At 29.0% G+C, this 21372-nt stretch overlaps 1 protein-coding gene across 6 annotated transcripts in view; it reads right to left on the reverse strand.

The window, feature by feature from the left end:
- LOC132946947 (acetylcholine receptor subunit alpha-like) overlaps positions 1-21372 on the reverse strand; it is a 177297-nt gene that overhangs the window by 131326 nt on the left and 24599 nt on the right. For all 6 annotated transcript variants that reach the window (XM_061017069.1, XM_061017068.1, XM_061017072.1 and 3 more), the window contains one exon: positions 19863-20050. In XM_061017069.1, the coding sequence (XP_060873052.1) occupies positions 19863-20048 (186 nt within the window). In that variant the 5' untranslated portion in view covers positions 20049-20050. The remainder of the gene's footprint in view (positions 1-19862; positions 20051-21372) is intronic.

Here is a 21372-nt window from a genome sequence, read left to right on the forward strand (position 1 = left end):
AATAAAATAGTGTTACATACTTATACATAGTGCTATATAGTTGTTTTACAGTGCTATAGGCAGCTCAACTTTTATATCAATCACTTTTGAACATTTTCAACCGATTGTTTCAAACGAATAGGATGTACATATTATGTTTCAATTGTTTTATCAGAAAATAACTTTTGAAGCAGAATTGAATATCAACATAATCAATCATATTTCTCATAGGTACGCCTATATGCAATTTATAAATTTAAGGATTAGTTTAAAATGATTATGAGATTGAAATATGCGTAAATAATAATTTTTTTACATATTATAAAAGATACAGTAGATGTACAATAACATAAAATCTTTTATAGTAAGTTATGGAAACTTACCTAGTTATTTTAATGGACGATTAAATTCTTTTAAATTTTCTTAATATAGGTATTCAGAATGGCTATTTATAGACAAAATCTAGTTTTATAATAAATCACAATTTTTGTTAGATTCTTCTATACTAGGTATATTGATTTTAAATTTGCGTGGTCACTCATCGTTACATGTTTATATAATATTATCAACTTAAAAATTACCAACAATTGTTAAAATTTAAGATTTATTATATATCTTAACATGCATGTTTTGTAGAATTATTTGCATTAAGACAGTGAGATAAGTAATTTTAAATATACGCTAAATCCGTTCACGTTACTTATAGATTAAAATATAATGTGTATAAGTGACATGAAGTTGAACTAAATAACAACGAAAATGAATGCATACCTATATAATAATAGTGAAGACAAAGAAGCTAACGCCATACTTGACAACGATGTACAAAGCCAAAGCAATTTATATAATACAGATACTAATGTATCATTATCATGTATATCTAAACATCCAACAGACAAAATAAATTAAATATATTTAAATTAAATAAAAGAACATTGTAGTAATTTTACACAGAATAAATGTCAACGAAAAAAAAAAAAATAAAATGATTATTTGATTGAAATTCTAAAGAAAAGCAGTGATGACAAAAAAAAAATATTGAAAGAAATTAATAAAGGTCCAGAAAAAAACCCAATTAATTAATTTTTTAAATCGATGACATTGTCTGTTAAAGAGTTTTCGTCAGATTTTAAAATAAAATTAAAAATAAGTATTAAATATTATAGTAGAATATTATATTATATTATAGAAAATAATAGAATACATTATACGTTTAAAAAATTGATCTACTAAAAAATATACAGTAAAAAAAAGAGGTTCTCAATTATTGAATAACAGAAGTTGTGTATCACCACAGAACACTTCTTGAGTAGTACAAAAAGATCTCAAGAATTTGAAAATATAATCATTAAGTATATTTAAAAATTCACAAAAATCAGAAAAATAGGAGTGAGTTCGCTTGTTAAATCATCTTGTATAATGGCCGACAATGACTACGGATACGAGGACGGATCATCATTCATAATGCGAAAGTAGAAGTTACAGGAACAGTCGTAGGAAGGATGATTTTGTTTTCAGCATTAAAATTATCTTGAAAAGTATACACTTTTTGAAAACAAATATTGACGGATTTCGAACAGGTATATTATAATTATACCGACTTACTTACCACTGACTCGGTTTTAATATACATTGAAATCCTCAGAAAAATATTTCACATCAGAATTTCAAACTAAAAACCGGTATAATATGCTGTCATTCACAAAAGTATAAAAATAGTTAAATTTATAACAAAATATACACAGATTATTGATATTAAAGTATTTAAAAATTCTTCTGACAACCTCTTCGAAGACCTCGGCCCAATCCAAGACACACAAACAAAATCATCACATTTCTAGAATGTACCTATTGATAATATGGACAACTTAATCTAAGAAAACCATCGTATCTATTTATATGTATCCAATATTTATTTTGTTGTAAGCTAATAACATAGTAGTTGATTCTGCACCATGAATAATAATAGTAAAAGAAAAATCTAATTCTAATTTTAAAAAAAAGTCAATTCTTATCGAGACAATGAGTGTTTACCTTTAAAATAATCACTCTGTATGAATAGTACCTATTGCATTTAGATGAGGCGTATAGCTAAAAACTAATAAATAATCGTCACTTAGCTACCATGTCAAATTTATGAAATATTAACACATATCTATATGGCTTGAAGTTTTCGAAGTTGGTGGGATAGTAAACTTTCCTCGAGACAATCCATCAGGAGTTTTTAATTTTCTTAACGTAATAAGGCCAGTTATATAATAATTGATTTCATATAATATTGCCTCTTTAGCGCTCTACATTACAATATCCTACAAAGTGATTGATCGCTGTAATTCCAAGTGGAGAAGGACAAAAATAAACAATTAAACGTATTAATTAATGATTCCGTGCATGATACAAAATAGCCCTTCAAAAATTAAATCAAATAAAAAAAAAAAATGTCAAGAAACGTATAACAAAATTGATCATAATTTTAAATGTATCGTGTAACCGTATAAGTTAAAGTATAAGTTGTAATGTTGAATTGAAAACATGAATTTTGAACATAACTCTAAACATTAACCCACCCATACCATATACCTATATGACTATAGTTCAAAATTGCGTGCGTTGGGAAGGTAACTATCGTCAATTCATGTCGTTCGATTTTTGAAATTATATTTATATTGTATACAAATTATTCGAACGAAACACTAATTGTACATAGTTATAAACTTATACGATGATATTAAGTTTAAAAATGCAGTTGTGCACGAGAATATTTTAAATTAAAGTGAAAGATAAATCGACCGACTCTCGCTATTGGTTGTACGGACTGATAAGTGATATTATAATATTATATTTGAACATTATACTTTTTATTTTTTCAATTTTATTTTTACCAGATCATTAGCTTAGCTACATAGGATTACTAGCTAAACAACAATATATATTATTATTATTATATTATCGACATAGTTGCTTCTCTATAATAATAATAGTATATCTCCCGTAAAAACAATAATTAAACGGATAATATTATTATAATGTACTAAGATTTTACTCATAAAAAGTTCAATAGCGCATTCATGAAAACACATTACCACATAGTTTGTATACGAAAATGTTGTGTTTGATAATACTCGTAGTATAAATCATTATATATAAAACTATTTATGTGACGGTATTAAAAATGTCGTATAGTTAACCTAGCCTAACCTAACCACAATAATCGATGTCAATTAATATCTAAAATCGTAGTCATTTATTAAATCTCAGATACTGTCCATCCAATAATGCTTTGAACAGATCCCAAATAAATGGTATTGTAAAACGTATAAAAATGTTTATATGGCTTCGACGTGATAATATTAAACAATATAGGTACAAAAAAAAAAAAATTATGTTGAATAATATTTTACACTATTATCATGCCATTATTTGTTGGAAATAAGACGACTAGATAAACTATAGGTATGAATACGTATATTATAATAACTGTGTACACTGTACAGGGTATTATTATGCACTTCATACAGCACGTGGTGTCCCACGAGGATTTACGAGGATTTAAGTACTATAGCGTGTTAATGCAGATACCATAATAATATTACTCTACAATTATAAACTACCCAGAAAAATATTGGAGGGCTTCTCTCTATACGTACTTTTTAGGTTTAAACCATCGAAAACATAGAAAGTGATAAAAATTAAATTAAAAAAATACCAACGAAGACGCGTCGTTTGCCAACATCTAAAAATCAGCAGACCGATCAATCAATTGATCAAGTAGCGTCCCTCAAGGATATGCATTTTTTTTTTACCTTTTCGCAGTATAAATGTTTTTTTTTAACTGTTCGTAACATTTAATCAAATTAACTTTGTTGTATATTTAAAAAAAAAAAAACAATGAATATTACGAAAATATTGTAAATTGAAATTATCTCTATACCGAAACAACGATGACGCTTATCGTCACAGTAATGTTATTATAATATTATACACTTAATCGATCCATTTCCACGTTATTATTTTTTAATGTTTTCGAAGAGTGAACGGGTATAAAACCGTTATCGAAATTCCGTAATATCTAAGCTCGTTAAGTGTCCCCGCATGTCCGGCTTGTAAAAAACGTCGACTACATTAGCTTGACAGAATAAAATATACAAACGATATATTATTATAAGTTGTAAACAAACATAGCAATACGCGTATTTATATTAAACGAACAAGGTTCGGTGCTTTTTAAAAAGGATATAAATATTATACTGAATTGAATGAATTGAATATTTAAACTTCTCGTTATTCGTTGTTAGTTCAGCGACAACAACAATAAACGGGGGATGTTCCGGTGGGATAAAATAATGGCGAACAAAGGGAAAAAGAATTAGTGCTTAGGGTACAGTTTCGTTTTATTTTATTTCAAGGAATAATTTCCGAGTAAACGTTCAGACACGTGCCGCTGTCCACGCACAGAATAACGTCGCGAAGATCGACAAAAAGGGTTCTCGTTCCCTTATGCGTAAATACGTAGGTATATCTACGTGGGTTCTTGAGAAATAGCCAAATAGGCGCCTAAATACTATAAATATTATATTTGATCAAGCAATAGGTCTAATATAAACACTTTCGAATAAATATTACAATATACTGTTGCTAGTCATTCCAGGCGAGTTAGGTACGTTGCAAGCGTTTTATATAGGATGACAATATTATCAACGTCACATAGAGAATAATAATATAATAATATAAGTGTAATATGTTATCAAATAAAACAAAATATTGGTAAACAATGATATTTGGTGTGTTGGGCAGGACTATGCTCTCACTATGCTCGTTGAGTTTTGAAAGATTCGCCCCATTTAATTTTACGACTAATAATAGGTAGGTACTATAATCGTATATTATTATATTATTCATTTTAGGGATGGAAATTATACTGTTTACTATTTGAAACTTGTCTCAACAATTTCAAAAGCTTAACAAAATATTACGGTGTTTTTTGAAAGCCCGTGCGTTTATATTAATTTAAATTTAGAGTAAAATGTTTTTGACCATCAGAATTAATAATTCTCATAACAAATAAAATGCTTTTAACACGAATGAATCACATATATCGCTTTAGGGTTGGCCAAGCGTAATGTTTCAGATGAAATACGTTAATAGCTATTTTTAATATGCATTTTAATAATAAAATTATTGTGCTCAATGAGGATCATTTTATTTTTAATAATTCGTTTGCAATCAATCATGGAAATCGGTATAGTATTTTCAAGTATAGTATAATACCAAATAATTTTTTAAGACACTAGGTACTTTTAATTACAATTATTTTAGTTTCAGTGTATTATTATTTTTGTTTTTAATCTAATAACAGGTACTACAAGTGTTAATAAATTCATAATTTTATTGTTTTAAAATAATTGATTTAATACAAACATTTTTAGCACATTTTAATTAACTTGTATGCATATATTGTATTTTTTTATATAGTTTTTCTGTATCATAAATTGTCAATATCAGTATTTTTAACTTGAAAAATGTACCCACATAATATAGTATAATTTTATTCGTATGGGTATGTTATTGTTTATTTAATTGATAAGTATACCCGTATCATAAATCATTGAATTTTGAAAATGCATAAGTAATCCGACACCCACCCACTTACATAATGTCTCATAAGTCACAGCCATCTAACAAGATTGCTTATTATTGATTTGAATTGTATTATGATAATAATGCACCATATCATTACCCTGCGATATTGTGAGCGAAGTGTCTCTGTTCATGCAATCTTGATTTTTACTGTCGTTGTTCCTTAATCCTTACACCAATATATCAATTTTGTTTGTCTCGTGTATAATGCGCATGTGATGCAATACGTACTCTTTCAATAATTTAAAATAAAAATAAATATAGGCAAGAGTAATATCGTGACGAGATAAAAATATAATTTAACCTCCAAAGATTTCTCGTTTTGAATTTATTTTTATTTGTTCAATAAAATATTCTTTTAAATCTCGGTCGGCAAACTAAATCACTTAGATATTACCGTGACACGTGTGCATTGATTTACGATTAAGCATCAGCAGTCTGGCGACGACCGCATAGAGAAAAAATCTGTCAGAGCAATCTCTGCGAACAAAGATAAGGTTTTACTTCACCAAGAATATAATGGACAAAACTATTGAAGCGCGTGAATTATTTTCTTGTACATTACAACGGCATTATTATTAACATTTAATACAGAAATAAGATATTAAAACGTATAATAATAAACATACCTACTGTTAATATTCGTCATCACGGTAGCATTAATCATAATATATTATATATTATTTTATAACAATATGAAATGAATTATAATCAGGCCATATCAAATGTATTTTGTTCGGTACTCGTAGAATTATTATTAGTATGAATTATTAATAATGTATTAAGTCTGTTTAAACTTGAAAACTATGAATTATTATAACTTTGAGAATTCTACTGTTCGACCTATAGCTAAAACATAGCTTGTTTGAACTATACACATAAATCAAATGTATGTTTTAATACTATTGTTATAATGTTCTCGTTGTTTGGATTCTGAGCGAAGAAATTATTTCTGTTCTGCAATGTCATGTGCGCATACTTTTATCCGGAAAATACTTTTGTAGTGAAAGCCTGATTTCTTTATTTTAAACGAAACGTGGATTGCATTTAGATGTTATAATTACACCGAAAGACACGGACGACAGACCTTTTTGAAAATAACGATTTTTTGAATCAATTCAATATTTTCGCTGTATTAATTTAAAAAAAAAATAATTTATTACATATAGGTACTATCTTTTACATGATAATGTTCCGGATGGATGGATGATTAATTATGGGCCTTACTTTTGGATAGTATTTGAAATGTATTATAGTCTTAAGTTTAATAAATTGTCTGAGAAGTTAATAACCAACACTGGACTTTAGGTTAAAACATTAAGTAAATAATATAAGTTTCTATACAGACTAACAATAACAATTGTTCAAATCAAAGTTATAATAATTCATTTTGCGAAATGAATACTCATTGGTGTAGTCATGTACTATAAAATGGTATTTTATTAAGCGTACCTAAGTCGGTTGATTTTAATAATGTACATTCTATACTAGTGTGTGTTAGAGCCCCGCATGGGTACACTAGGCCGGGCTGGGCCTCATATTTCTTATAGGGGGAAAAGCCTAAGTGGACTTATTAGTTTAAACTATGTTTGGGACTTGGGAGGGCTCAGGTTTCAAAAATTATAACAGTAAAGGGCTTTTTATGGACTGGGCTTTTCACATCAGAGTATGGGCCGGCCGGGCTTTAAAAATTATAAATTGAAATATATTTTAATATATTTTATACAAACTGCGAACTGTAATCGAATTCGATTAATAATTATTTTTAGATATTGTCGTAATCGTTGTATGGAGATATTACTATAAATAACCGTAAACTACCACTGCCTAGTGGATAGTTCCTATAGTACCTACTACCTAGTCTATCCGCTGTCGTCTATATAATATATAATATTATATTGTTTACATTGTACAATAATTTAATGTACAATCATAATTCTACATCTACATTCTACATCTACACATCTACTACATAAACCGCGAAATATCGGGATATGGGTCGGTTTGGGCTTCAATTAGCCCCACTGGGCTTGGATGGGCTTAAGTGGATATTTCATTAAAGTGGACAGGGCTGGGTGGGCTACATTTGTTAACATTCCAACTTTGGGAGGGTTTGGGTTTCATAAAGTAGAACACCGAAGGGCTTCACTTGGCCAGGTTTTTCATATAGAGATATGGGCCGGTTCGGGCTTAAATATATCGGCCCATGCAGATCTCTAGTATGTGCGCTAGTTGTAATTGTACTTACACTAAAATAAATTATGATATTCATCCATCCAATAAAACACGGATGGTATTTTATTAGAAATGACCATATATAAATGTGTTATACGTAGTGGTGCACATTTTCATAAACGTTTTTGTTGTGAACATTTTCAAAAAGGTGAAAAATTATGAAAATTTTATAATTTTTCATATCTAATTATACATATCATTACAAATTAATTTTTATCGGTAATACATTTATTACCAATAAATCTATATTTTCCTACATTTTAATTTTTCCATTTTTTGAGTTATTTCCATAATTTTACACTAACTACTTTTGAGTAGTTGTTAGTCATTAGTTATTACAAATTACATTGTAGATACACAAGACCATATAGGTACTACCATTGTCACATCTTTTTATGTTTATAATTGATAAATAAGTTTTATTTAATATGTGGGTTTTAATCATAGTTCATATTGACAGTCGTTTAGTTCCTAATTAAATAATAAACATTCAACATTTAACTAACATATCAGCCGTACAACTACAAAAATTAATTGTTTTACGAAAACTACATTAAAATACAAATTTAAAAATTTTCAACAAACATCGCCAGAAAATTGCAATGAAAAAAAAACTTCTAAGCTTACATCTCTAGTCATACGACATAAAAAGTTATCAGTTTTTTTTTTGTATTTTACAATATAAAATATATAATATTTTATTATATTTATATTCAAATATGTCCCATATGCTATGAGTAATGGTTTAATAAAACAACTATTATTTATGTTCACTACCACCAAATTTTTTTAATATATTTTCATAACATATTTCTTAATTTTAATTCAATTTAAGTACTGATTAAAATACTATTATAATGCTATTCGAGTTATTTAAATACTAACTATTATTAGTATTGAGAATTTAAATTTCAATACTATTAAACAAGCACACAATTTTTCACTTAAAAACCGCATTTTTTGTATAGAATCTAGATTTGTGCTTTGTAAAGATTTTTTTTTCCATTAGGTACCTAAAACTTTCAACTAACCAACATCTCGTATCCGGAAGTGGAAAAGTGCTGTGTGCTACAATACCATTGCCAGGTTTATTCAGCTGTGAATAGTATAGTTTCTGATGAATAGATGAAACAAAAGCACGTTCAGGTAATTTGTTTTGCATAGTTTACATAAACAAATTTTGATAGGGATAAGATGTAATAATTTTGAATTGTTGAAATTATGAAAAGAAACTAATGAACTTCCGGTTTATAAATTAGTGAACACGATTTCAACGTTGACACCATCTAAATATGTTTTACATTAATTTGTAATTATGCTCTTTACATTCGTTTTTATTGGCTAGTTATTTACACTAAATGTGAAAAACAAACTTGAATAATTCAAGACTAAAAAGGTTGAACACAAACTTCTTTATTGATTATTCGAGATACATACTGATATAATTAATCATTATACAGGAATTGTAAATGAACCGATATTTAACAAAATTTACATTAGACTTTTAAATGTTTAAAATTATATAAGGTTTTGTTCAAATATATTTTCTCAATGCACACAAGAACATCGAGCTGAACATTTTCATTAAAAAAAAATATATACAAAAGGGCTGTATTCTATCATTTAAAAAATATTTCTTTATAAAGTGGTATATTAATTACGACTTACCTACTGATATTCAAATGAAATAATACTATACTATAACTAGCTACTTTAGTGTAACACATATTTTTAATTACTTTTTATCATTAAAGATGACTTTTTAATTTAATTTTGAATATTATAATGAGAATAAATACTATAGAAATTATAGTTACTGATTAAAACTATATGGGTAATGTTAACGCTGCACACGGAGTCGACGCGGATACCGACACACAAATTTTAAAATTCTTAAATATAACCAAATTGTATAACTGAAGTTTAAAAAAATAATTGTAACTAATGGCCAATGCCGCCGATGTTAATTAAGAACAATAATAAAACATATATATAATGTTAATATCATGATACAATAGATATTTCTACTTTCTTATCAAAGGTAATGGAAAATTGTTAATAGCATTACATTATCAATACGAAAACGTCCCATTATTTTCTATTGAGTACAACAAAAATCAAAGTAACTATCACACTTTCCAAAAGTATACTACCCTCAGCACATTTAAACATTTAAAAATTACAAAGTACACAAAAGACATTACAATAATTATTTGGAGAAAAAATGTGAAACAGCACATAACATAGAAGTAAATATTACCTTAATTTGGATACCCGGCTACATCATTATAGAAAAAAAACGAAAATGCAGATCAATAAGCCAACACAATGATAGAATCCATAAACGGCTTTATAGCTCCTTCCATAAAGCAAAATGTTTAGTGTTTTCTCCAGAAACTTAACCATGAGACACATAATACAACATTATTATAAGTTTATTTATACCTACACTATTTTAGTATTATGCATAGTGAAAGTTATAGTGTTTACCTACAATTATTTGTGCACACAATTTTTGCGATAAATTAATCCTCTGAATTCTGATATTAATCTTCTCGACATTTTGGAGATTAAGGTGGGTTACGTTGAACGTAAAAATACATAAATAGTTATTGAGAAGATTAATCTGATATGATTTTATTTAAAAAATTTTCTATTTAACCTGTGGTTGAAGTATGAAAAATATACAATTTCTGTAGGTATATTATTTTTGGAAAATAATATGAAAAATAAACGACTATCTACCGTACCGATTTAGACAGTTTTCAATAGGTATACAAATTAATAAAATTTGAAATTTTTATAGGTTGGACCTACCTGGTAGGTACCAAATGTAAATAAATACTGTCCACTAACCTGGTCGATTTCTGTGTGTACGACATGTGATGAAGTAATTATAATACTATTGTTTTGCTTCGTCCATGATAGTCTTGTTTTTATAAATTTAAGTCGCGATGGCAGTCGAAATTATTCTACCATATACCGTAAGCCGAAATAAACGATTCCGGGATTAATAAATTATAATGTATTAGGGAGAATCAATACGTTTTTGAGATAGTACCACCATAACGTGGGTCGGCTGAATTGAGGCCACACAGGGCATAATATGGGTATAAACACAATCTGCGAGCGCTAACGAGTAACCAATAAAACATTAACGCAATTTCCATTGCTTTGCGGGAAAATCGATCTGTTGGGGCAATTGAAGAATTAACATCATTACCAAAAACTTCAATACGCAGAATTTTAAGTAAGTGTTTGGGAAATAAAATGAATTTGTTGAACTGCTAGGTATCCTTGTACTTTTTTTTTCCAAAGAATGATTAAATAAAAATTCGAACCGAGGTTTTGTCCGGAGTGGAAAAGAATACGGTGTGAAAAACTCGAGTTTTTAAGAAATGTATAAACTTATTATGATAAGTACAACTCGGGTTTATCATTTCCACCCACAAAGAAAACAAGTAAGCAGTAACTGGAGAACTTTTTACCGAGACAAAAAGTTCATCGCTAGAAATCGACGTTTAAAACTTCTGTTGATTGTATTCCTCGATGTATGAGGGATGGAACATCAAGCATGTCAGGTCATCCTGAAGTTGCGATAAACGTAGCTAAAAACCTACTACTTGTTATAAAAAATCTCACAACGTATATTATATTCTTAAGTGTTTATGATCGGCAATTGAAAAGTTTTAAAGTTGCATCTTGAGAATGATAAGGGCGGAACGCATGTTGAAACTAAAAAAAAAAAAAAAAAATACTGATATGTAGTTTTTTTACTTTGCTTGTCGTAATAGTTTCATGTTCAGCAGTTGAAAACATAATTCTTATGTAAACAATTAAATCCGTATAACGGTTTGATATAATAATCATGGTATATTATACAAGATCCATAAAGATCAAATTTTACTACCTACTGAACAAATTCCAAAAACTGTAATAACGTGTGACACGAATGACCCGTACATCTATATAAAGCATGAAAATACTCGATTAGAAGATGTCTACTTTTACGAAATAGTTTTTTTTTTAAATAGATTTAATTTATAAGTTTGCACTTACTTGTATATACAAGTTTGTTCGCTTAGAATCACGCACGCCCCCGATTTCCTCTTAGATTATGCATTTAAAACATATATTAAAACTAACAATTACGATTTTTGGAGTTTTTAAATACCTTTTTCATATATTTTTAATACCCACTATTGGGTTTGTATACCACCGAAATGAGCGTATTTTGGGGTTACAAACTTGTTATTTTTGAAATGATAACCTTTTTTTTATTGTGAAATTCTAAGCCGATTATGATAGGTTAAGTTGCGTTACCCGCCATTTTCAACCGAAATCATCCAAGACGTATTCGAGGCAAATTAGATACGCATGCGTCGTTGCATGTGGTCCCTCGAAACCAAACAGAGCCGATACGTTTAAAGCTTTGATACGCCAAAAACCTTCACTTCCGCGGATCTCCGTTGTTATAATTGTAATAATAACATAGTATCAAGCACTATAATAGGATTTAGGAAAATAAAAACTAATTACGCGTGCATTTGCCACGGATACGAAAACGATGTTTTTACAAACCATTTATGCAGATTATAATATTATACGTACTTATATTATATTATTATAATAGTATTGACTTCCTATGCCATGCGTGTAGAAAATCTTACTATGCCGCTGTGTCCGTTTGCAGCACACCCATTTATCACGATTTCCGTTGTCAAGGTTTCCAATACTATATCGCATTGTTAATTTCCTACAAATACCATTTGGTGATGTGCATAAAACAATAGATTTATCACCACTAACCAGCAACTGCAGTGTTGAATTGATTTATAATTTATATGGATAGCATTTTTTGTTTATAATGTCATCCGCGGTATGCCTATATTGTTGTATAATTATTGCCATGTGCGACTGTAGCTGGGGTAATCGTATACTATCGAAAAGATATTTTAACTACGTTTTAGGATTACTGTGCTCTTGGACCAGAATTGAAGTGATTTGTTTTTGTCGTTTAAGGTTTTTTTTTTTTAAATGCGAGAGAAGTTTAAGTGAGTGTCATGGTCACACGAAAAAAAACATCGAATTTATCGCAGTCGTAACAAATAAAAAAAACCTCCCTGGAACTCGTACTATTTATCGGCAATAATCGCGAACCACAAAAGAAAATACGAGTCGTGTAAAATAATCAATGTCCCGGAAAGTCGTAAAAACCCGTTTATAACCTCACGTAACAAAGTTTGGAACTGCTGTGTTCAAATGCGTGTGTATTCCGATCACATATATACTGAAGCGCACTGTCAAGGGCGTCTTTGGGGGAGGCGATGGCGCCCCCCCCCTGGCCCTTTTTTTTACAAGTTAAGTTTTGTTTTGTACATTAAAATTCAGTTCATACCTAAACAGTTAGGGTTGAATACTGAAACTTGATATCGTATTATTGTATTATAAGATTACACAGTGGCCTGGTGTGGCACGATGGTTGGCCTCAGTCACTAACGTGTTCTGAGGTCAAGCATCAGCCAGTGTCTCTAGTTCCCGGATGGGTGACCACCCGGGTTTTGAGTGACAAATCCTCGCCACATATACACGTGTTCTAATCTACCGTACTCCCCCCCTTAGTAAAAACCGACTAAATAACCTTCAGGCATAAGAGTAACCTCAGATGCCAAAGCCATAATACAATAAAAAAATAAATATCCATACATTTTATGTTGCTGGACACTACAGTTTTTATAAATTGTTATTTTTTAATTTTATGTACCTACAATATTTTCAAAATGGAAAAACACGACACCCCTTCCCATTTCAATCAAAAATCCAGGAATCCCTCAGGCCCAGAATTAAAAATTACCCACAATATCCTACTGTAGTCTCCAGTAGCTCACTCATCGTCCCACTTAATTCACCGACGCACACTCATTCGTGTTATTTAACAAGTTGACTGCCTCGAGTTTCATAATTGTAACTCTCGTGTTTTGTATCCCAGGCTAAAGTAGGATTGGATTCTACTCTCTGGTATATCTAATATAATAATATGGTAACAATGCTAACATTGTGGTAGGCCGTTAACCAACCACTGAATTCAGCCAATCACATTGATGTATTTTTTCCGGAAATCATGGTTGACAATTCACGGAGCAGTGTGATGTCACCAAGGAGTGTCTAGTATACGTTTATGTATGGTTCGTCTGTTAACCTGTGCCAAAATATGGGATTTATTTAACGTATTTAAACCTACAGTAAAGGTTTAAATACGTTTTCCCAGCCAAAAAATCCAATACTCAAACGATTCAAGCTTTTCAATCAATCTGTCTCCGTATCATTGCTAAAGCCCCCTGGTACGTAACGAACAAATTACTTCATGATGACCTTCAAATCAAAACCATCCATGATACAGCCACCAATTTCTATAAAAGGTTTCATGGGAAACTCCATATGAACCCCAACCACCTCATCTCTCAATTGGCCTCAAAAACTCTTCCTGACAACCCCACAAGACGTCTCAAACGTAACTGGTGCAGAGATCTTCTTAACCAATAAAATACATTTATATTACTCATACAAATTTAACTTCATTGTAAAAGGGTGACTCGACTGCGAGCCTCCCTACACGTTACTGAAAGCCATTGTTTTATATTATTTATTATACCTTATCATATTTACTTATTGTATATAATGTACAGATTGTAAATCCTCAATAAACGCCATTATTTAAAAAAAAAAAAAAGGTTTAAATACGTTTACACAGTTTGGCAGATTTTTTAGTTGGCACTCGTAGGTATCTGCAACGCCCGGGTGAGGGATGGCGGCACTAGCCCGAAGAAAAATGCCACCTGCGGCCGAGGTTTTGAACCGGCGTCGGTGCGCGCCGCAACCGACGCCTTAGTCCGCTCGGCCACTCCATCCCCCATTAATATATTATTATGTACGAGCAGCTATAAACAAGACTTTGTGTCTAATTTATGATAAAATCATCATAAATCTAAAAATAAATGTTAATTGTAATAACGTAGTGAAATTAATACATTTCGTTGTAATTAAAAACTTTTAATATTTTACACGATTTTTCATGAATATTTTGCACAATAATAAATATTTATCATTTCTTCGGATTACTTAAATTATTAAAAAAGTTTTATTTTTTAATTATGGCTTTTATCACAAATAATGCAACATTATAATAATATGCATTTTATCATGATTAAACATTTCATTATTTCAATGTTTTACTTAATCTTGAAAAATTAATTTTTCATTTATGTAAAAACATATAACATAATAATTATTTTATTGCAAATGGTCAGTTGTATACTCTTAAGATATTCAGTATCGATATCTGAACACTTGAATTCCATACAATTCAGATTATCAACTGGATATTTAATGATGAGTGGTGTATAGAATTACTCTGATTTATAACAACTAAATTAGAAAAAACCTACGTTCTAAGTACGTTATTTTACTTCAGCATTAATACAATGTGTGCGGTTTCATAAAAATCATAGATAGGTACAAAAAAATGTATATAGTGGCTTAACCAACAAACGAAAGAGTAAAAGAATTAATAAAATCTTAAAATGCACGCACGGACGTACATATAGGGTGCCTCGAACTTTCCATGAAACAACTATAAGTATTCATAGAATCAACTTATGCAGTATTGCTTACACATGTATTTACCATGATATTTCTCTTTGCAGAATTGAACATTTAAACACACTATTTGGTATCGTAGCTTAAACAATTAATTGTATTTATGTTGCTGTTATATTATAGTATTAATGTCCAAGTAAACTACTAAGAAATAATTCTATAAGTTTTAGGTTGACAATGGTTTTACGATCAACAATATATTTTCTACTACCTGTATTCATATTTAAACGTTTCAAACACAATTTGGAGTCCAATAAATTTAATACGTTTATTGTAATACGATATCAATTTACTCACCTATGTTTACCCAACATTACTTATTAGTTATTACATTTTAATAGGTAGGTACAACATTAAAATAATCTTATTTATCTAGTTCAAATATTAGACAAGAAGAATATTTAAGGGGTACTGAATTACTAATTTATTTTTATACTACATACCTTATTTCTCAAATACTGACTTACAAGAATGACAATTAATTACCTAACGATTTTCCTAATAATGTATACTTAATAAAATTAAGAAAACAATTTTAATATAAATGTCAACAATCAAATTTTAGGTTCTAATTAAAATATAAAATAAAAAGGGGAGGGCGGAGTGGCCGAGCGACTAAGGCGTTGGTTGCGACGCGCACCGTCGCCGGTTCGAACTCGACCACAGGTGGCATTTTATTCGAGCAGTAACGGTGTCCGGAGAGAGAGGTTATCCCCCACCCGGGCATGGCAGATACCTACGGGTGCCCACTTAAAAATTCTGCCAAAACAAACACACGCACGTGTTCAATACATACAATACCCCACAGTTCCACAGGCTAATGACTTCAGTTGTCGAAGCCTCAAAAAAAAAATAAAAAAATACTATTATAACAAAATATTATATATATATTATATATTTACCATTATAAGTATACTATCGAGATTTAAAATATAAAACATAAATAACGAATATTTTATACTTTTAATGCATTTAACTTTAATATTCAAACAAGTACTTAAATTGAAAACAATGACTAATTTATTGATAATATTATTGGAAAAATTTTTGATTATTTCCAGTCTTAAGAATGTTCAAATTAGTACGCAATCGTATTAAATCTAATCTTAATCAGATACATTTTTTTTTTTTGTATTTAACTATTAGAAATCTACTATTAAAAAGTTTGCAAAGAAGAATAAATTACTTTTCACATAGGTTGGTATACGGAGCATGAATTGGTCTTACAATTAAGTGTTTTTCAATAATATATCATTATATTGTGTCTGTCATCACTCATCGCAGCATGATCCTTTGAAGCAAGTAAATAATTTTTTTCAGTCTTATAACTCAGAATAAAATAAAACTGTAGGGACTTGAAATTGTACGACATATTTAGACATGTTTCTGGACTTTGTATATTATTTTAAAAATGAATGCTCTTTTTGAGCAATTTACGTGTAAGCACTTAAAATATTACAATATTTGATTCTCGTAATGAAAATGTCATGTGCAAAGTCCAACAAATCCTTACGAAAATTCACAAATATAAAAATAAAAATATATGATTTTTTTTTCAAATGTCAGTCCTAGTTATTTCGTGTGATTGAAACAAATTAGGTAATCATAAGGTATTGCAGCTTATTGTTATTATGTATCATGTATATTATGTAGGTGTGAATAATATTAATTTTTATACTTATTGAGATTTTTCAAAATATTCATACTGATTTTTTAAGATATTATTTTATACCACGAATCTATTTACACAAACCTAACCTATGATACATTACGTTGGTATTATAATTGATTTTATGCGACGTTTATTTTGACAACAAATAAGTCTAACAACTAAATTAAGAAAATATTATCTAATAATAGTATGAATAAGCAACAGTGTTAGCATAAAATTTATCCTTAGAACTAGATGGTTAATCCACCCGTCACTTTCACTTATCGTTGTGTTTTCATATACAATGATTTATCATTGAAATCAAATTTAAACATTTAACACACCTATTACAATAACCTACTCAATGACAAGGTACACTGAAAATCTACTAATTACTAAACAGCAAAAGCGAAATCCTCGGTTTTTATTAAAAGATAGTATGTAACTGTATAAGATGTAATATAGTCATTTACACACATTTAAATTAGATGGTTGTGCGATAAAACAATACTATACTTAATAGGCTGATAGACTGTCTACGCTCAGAATTGTTCTTCGTACGCAGTGATTATAGGTATTGAATTCAAATTTAACACATCCTTTACAGTGACCTACTCAATGACGAGGTACACTCGACTCCTACTGTACGGGAGAGCGGTCACCTATTTCTCCCTTTTTTCTTTTGTTAAATTGTGACTCAACACTCAAATAATATGATATTTCAATAATATGATATTCGTCGGTGCTCGACGAATGATTGCGGTAGGTAAAGGGTGGACCAGGAGGTAGGTACTAACAATAGAAGATGTTTAAAGTTTTCAATTTCCATACACTATATAGTTCCTGCCGCATATTAAAAGAGGTTTTCATTACTTTGAACCATAAAATATGTCGGGTAGTGCGTTTTACGATCTCTTTTTTTACGAAAAAAAAAATGTTACCACCTACCATAAAAAAGAAACAGAATAAAAAAAAATCTATATAGTCCTCTATCCCTACGTACTTCGTGTCCGATAAAAACCCACTGGAGAATACGCAACTATCCTTTTACTTGCTCCCCCTAACCCCAAATCCTGATCAAATTTGTCTATTTCTTTAGTGTCTAGCATCGGCCACAGTCGTGGTCCATTATTTATTGATTGGCTGAAAAGCTTCATAAGCTTGCATCTCCATTATCACTGCAAGCAATCGCCTGTAGAATTATTCAAAAGGAGTATCGCACAATATAAAACGCGAAGAGTTTCTCCCATTATGCTCTGAATCACTTACGCCAATATTTTAAACACACAACTATTATATCGATGTCTAATACAGTAAAGTTCATTGTTGCAAATTGATCAAATGTGAGCGAAATAAACGAACAACATGTGCCACAATCATATTAAAGTTAAGTATTTCATAATTTTACTAACAATGTTTAATTATTATGACACATGTATAATCTTAATTTTTAAAAAAGTGAAAACAATAGGTATAGGTACTGTATTTTGACAAATATCCGTTATTTTTCCGTACCGTGGAATTTTATAAAAAAACATTTTTTTTTCTTAATAAATTCGTAATTTTTTTTTTTTTTTACTGAACATAAATTTATGTTTACAATCTATATTTACAAGTTATACAATAAGTAAATTTGATGTGGTTTGATTGGCGGGAGGGGGAAATCACTCAATGGCGGCACCCCGTGCAAAAATTCATAATTTACAAAATTTCTTTTGAAGTTATTAATTTATTAGAGATCCAACACTAACACTATACATACACTATACATTACTATGTTAAATTGCATACATAATAATAACTTACTTAATGTAGGTAAATACCTATAAATTGTACGTTATTTCTACTTTTAAATAGTTTCATTAGCTATAGGTACGTACGTATATTATGAATATATTATTTATATAGAGACCTAGATTAAATATTGATAAATTTATAGGTAATATAACATACTCTAGGATAGGAAAGTACGTAAATAGTAAATACACATATTATACTCTATAGTTATTACACATGATATGGTCTAAATAACTGAATCATAATAATGTATAACCAATCGTACAGGCATGTGTTCATCTGTGATATTCGATTTTAATAACATTATAAAATAATATTTATATATTATGCATTTGCCGTGTTTGTGACAAAACCACTACAGACTATTTTAAACATAAATGTATGTTCATATAAACATTATTGGTATAATAATTTATAACTTTATAAGTAACTACTTTTAAGTAAATATTTAAAATTAAAAATTTTGTATTTTCGTTTTGTTCTTACTTTTTAGAAAATATATAAACTTAAGTGTCACATGTAGATGATTTATAGGTTGTTTTTGATTGTATGCAAACCCTGTAGTTTGTTTACTAAAGTTTGGTAAAAAAAAAAATGATTAAGTAATACTTTTTTTTATAGACCATTTCCTATTATTTATTTAATCTTTTTTTCCCAGGATAATAAATTTAATTTTGAGTTGAAAGATGTCAATAGATATTAAAGTTTGTGTATAATAAAAGGGACATTTTATAATTAATGAAAATAATAATGTTATTAATTACCTTAATAAAGTTGCTTAATTTACTAAAAAAAAATAATAATAACGATATGTAGTGAGTTTGTCAATCAATATTCACACTAACTTCATTGTAATAAGTAGACAAGTTGAATATTCAAGCCAAATAACATTATTTTGAGTACGTACCACATCGATGAGCTGCGACAGTTTGAGTTTTATAGACACGCGTAGAACATCACTGGTGTTCACCACGGGTCTCACGAGCTTATTGTAACTGGACAAGAGATCGTCGTACAGTCTCTTTGCATCCGGATTCGCAGATACCATTAACCGGATGATCATGAGTCCGAGAAATGCAAATTTCGGCCACATATCTGTAAACGAAAAACACGATCACGTATTTGATTTATACCATCCGAAAGTTTATGAGTTTTCTAGTATTTTCGATGTTCGCGTGTGAAAATTTATTGGACACAAACATGATATATTATGCGGCAACATTCAATTCAAATATTGAAGAATTATATGTTTTAATTCGCAAACAATTTATATAAATTGTTTATGTAAATTACAAACTTCAAATCGAATAATTTATATCAATAACGATATAGCGTCGCATAATATTATTTAAAATTGTGTGGTTTAAATGAAATAGGTATATATTTATTTTATGTACCTACATGACATTATGACAACGTTAGAATATCGAAAAAAATTTAATATAATTCGGTTATAAGGGAAAACTCGGGGGAAAACACAATAAAATTGTTCATTTCATACATTTTTATCGTAGGTTTAAATTGAAAAAATGGCGTTGTTTATATAATAAACATATTTTTATATATATATATATTCACAAGTATAGGTAGGTAGTTATATATAAATTGTGATTGTCAAACATCAAATTAAATTATAGTTATTGTTGAAAAAAATGTTAATCTATAGAAACTCACACAGGGTTTTTGTTTTGATGTAACGTTTTCAGCAACAAAAAATTACAATACAATTTTAAAAATACAATGTAGGCACTTATCTCAACAACGTTTCATGGTATTTTATTTATTAGTGTAATAAATATTTTTAATTTTATAGTTTATGTAAAAAAAAACCTGAAATGTTTTTATATACATTTCTTCTTTCAATTCCAACGAAAAAAAAAATGAATTTTGGTTGAGCTAAAATATTTAATTTTAAACGAGATGTTATATTGATTTCATAATAAATTTTCAACGATAAAAAATTGTTTTGAATCTATAATAGAGAAAATTAATACGATCAAATACATTATTATCAAATCAATTAGCGGTATAATTGTTAGATTCTCGCCGATTTTTATTGGTAAGGTATCTTAAAAATTAATTCACTTCATAGTAATAATATGTAAAATGTAAATGACTTAGAGCTATTTCAATAATACATTTATTAAATTAATTGTTGTTGTAGAACAACACAGAAAAATAATGCAGTTACCTATCGTAAAGCTGCTTTAAGATTTTGGGTGTAATGCATTACACGTGGAGAGAATAATTGATTATATTTATTTCTTCAGCCTTTACAGTTTTTATCGATTAGACCGAGTGATCGATAAATATTATGATAATTATGCGGTATAGATCGAAAATCGTATGTAGACTATATTTTTTTGATTTTTTCGATAGTTTCTCTTTGTGTGATAAAAACCTTACATTTAAATTAA

Source organism: Metopolophium dirhodum, chromosome 6 (assembly GCF_019925205.1).
Source record: "Metopolophium dirhodum isolate CAU chromosome 6, ASM1992520v1, whole genome shotgun sequence".
Taxonomy (NCBI): domain Eukaryota; kingdom Metazoa; phylum Arthropoda; class Insecta; order Hemiptera; family Aphididae; genus Metopolophium; species Metopolophium dirhodum.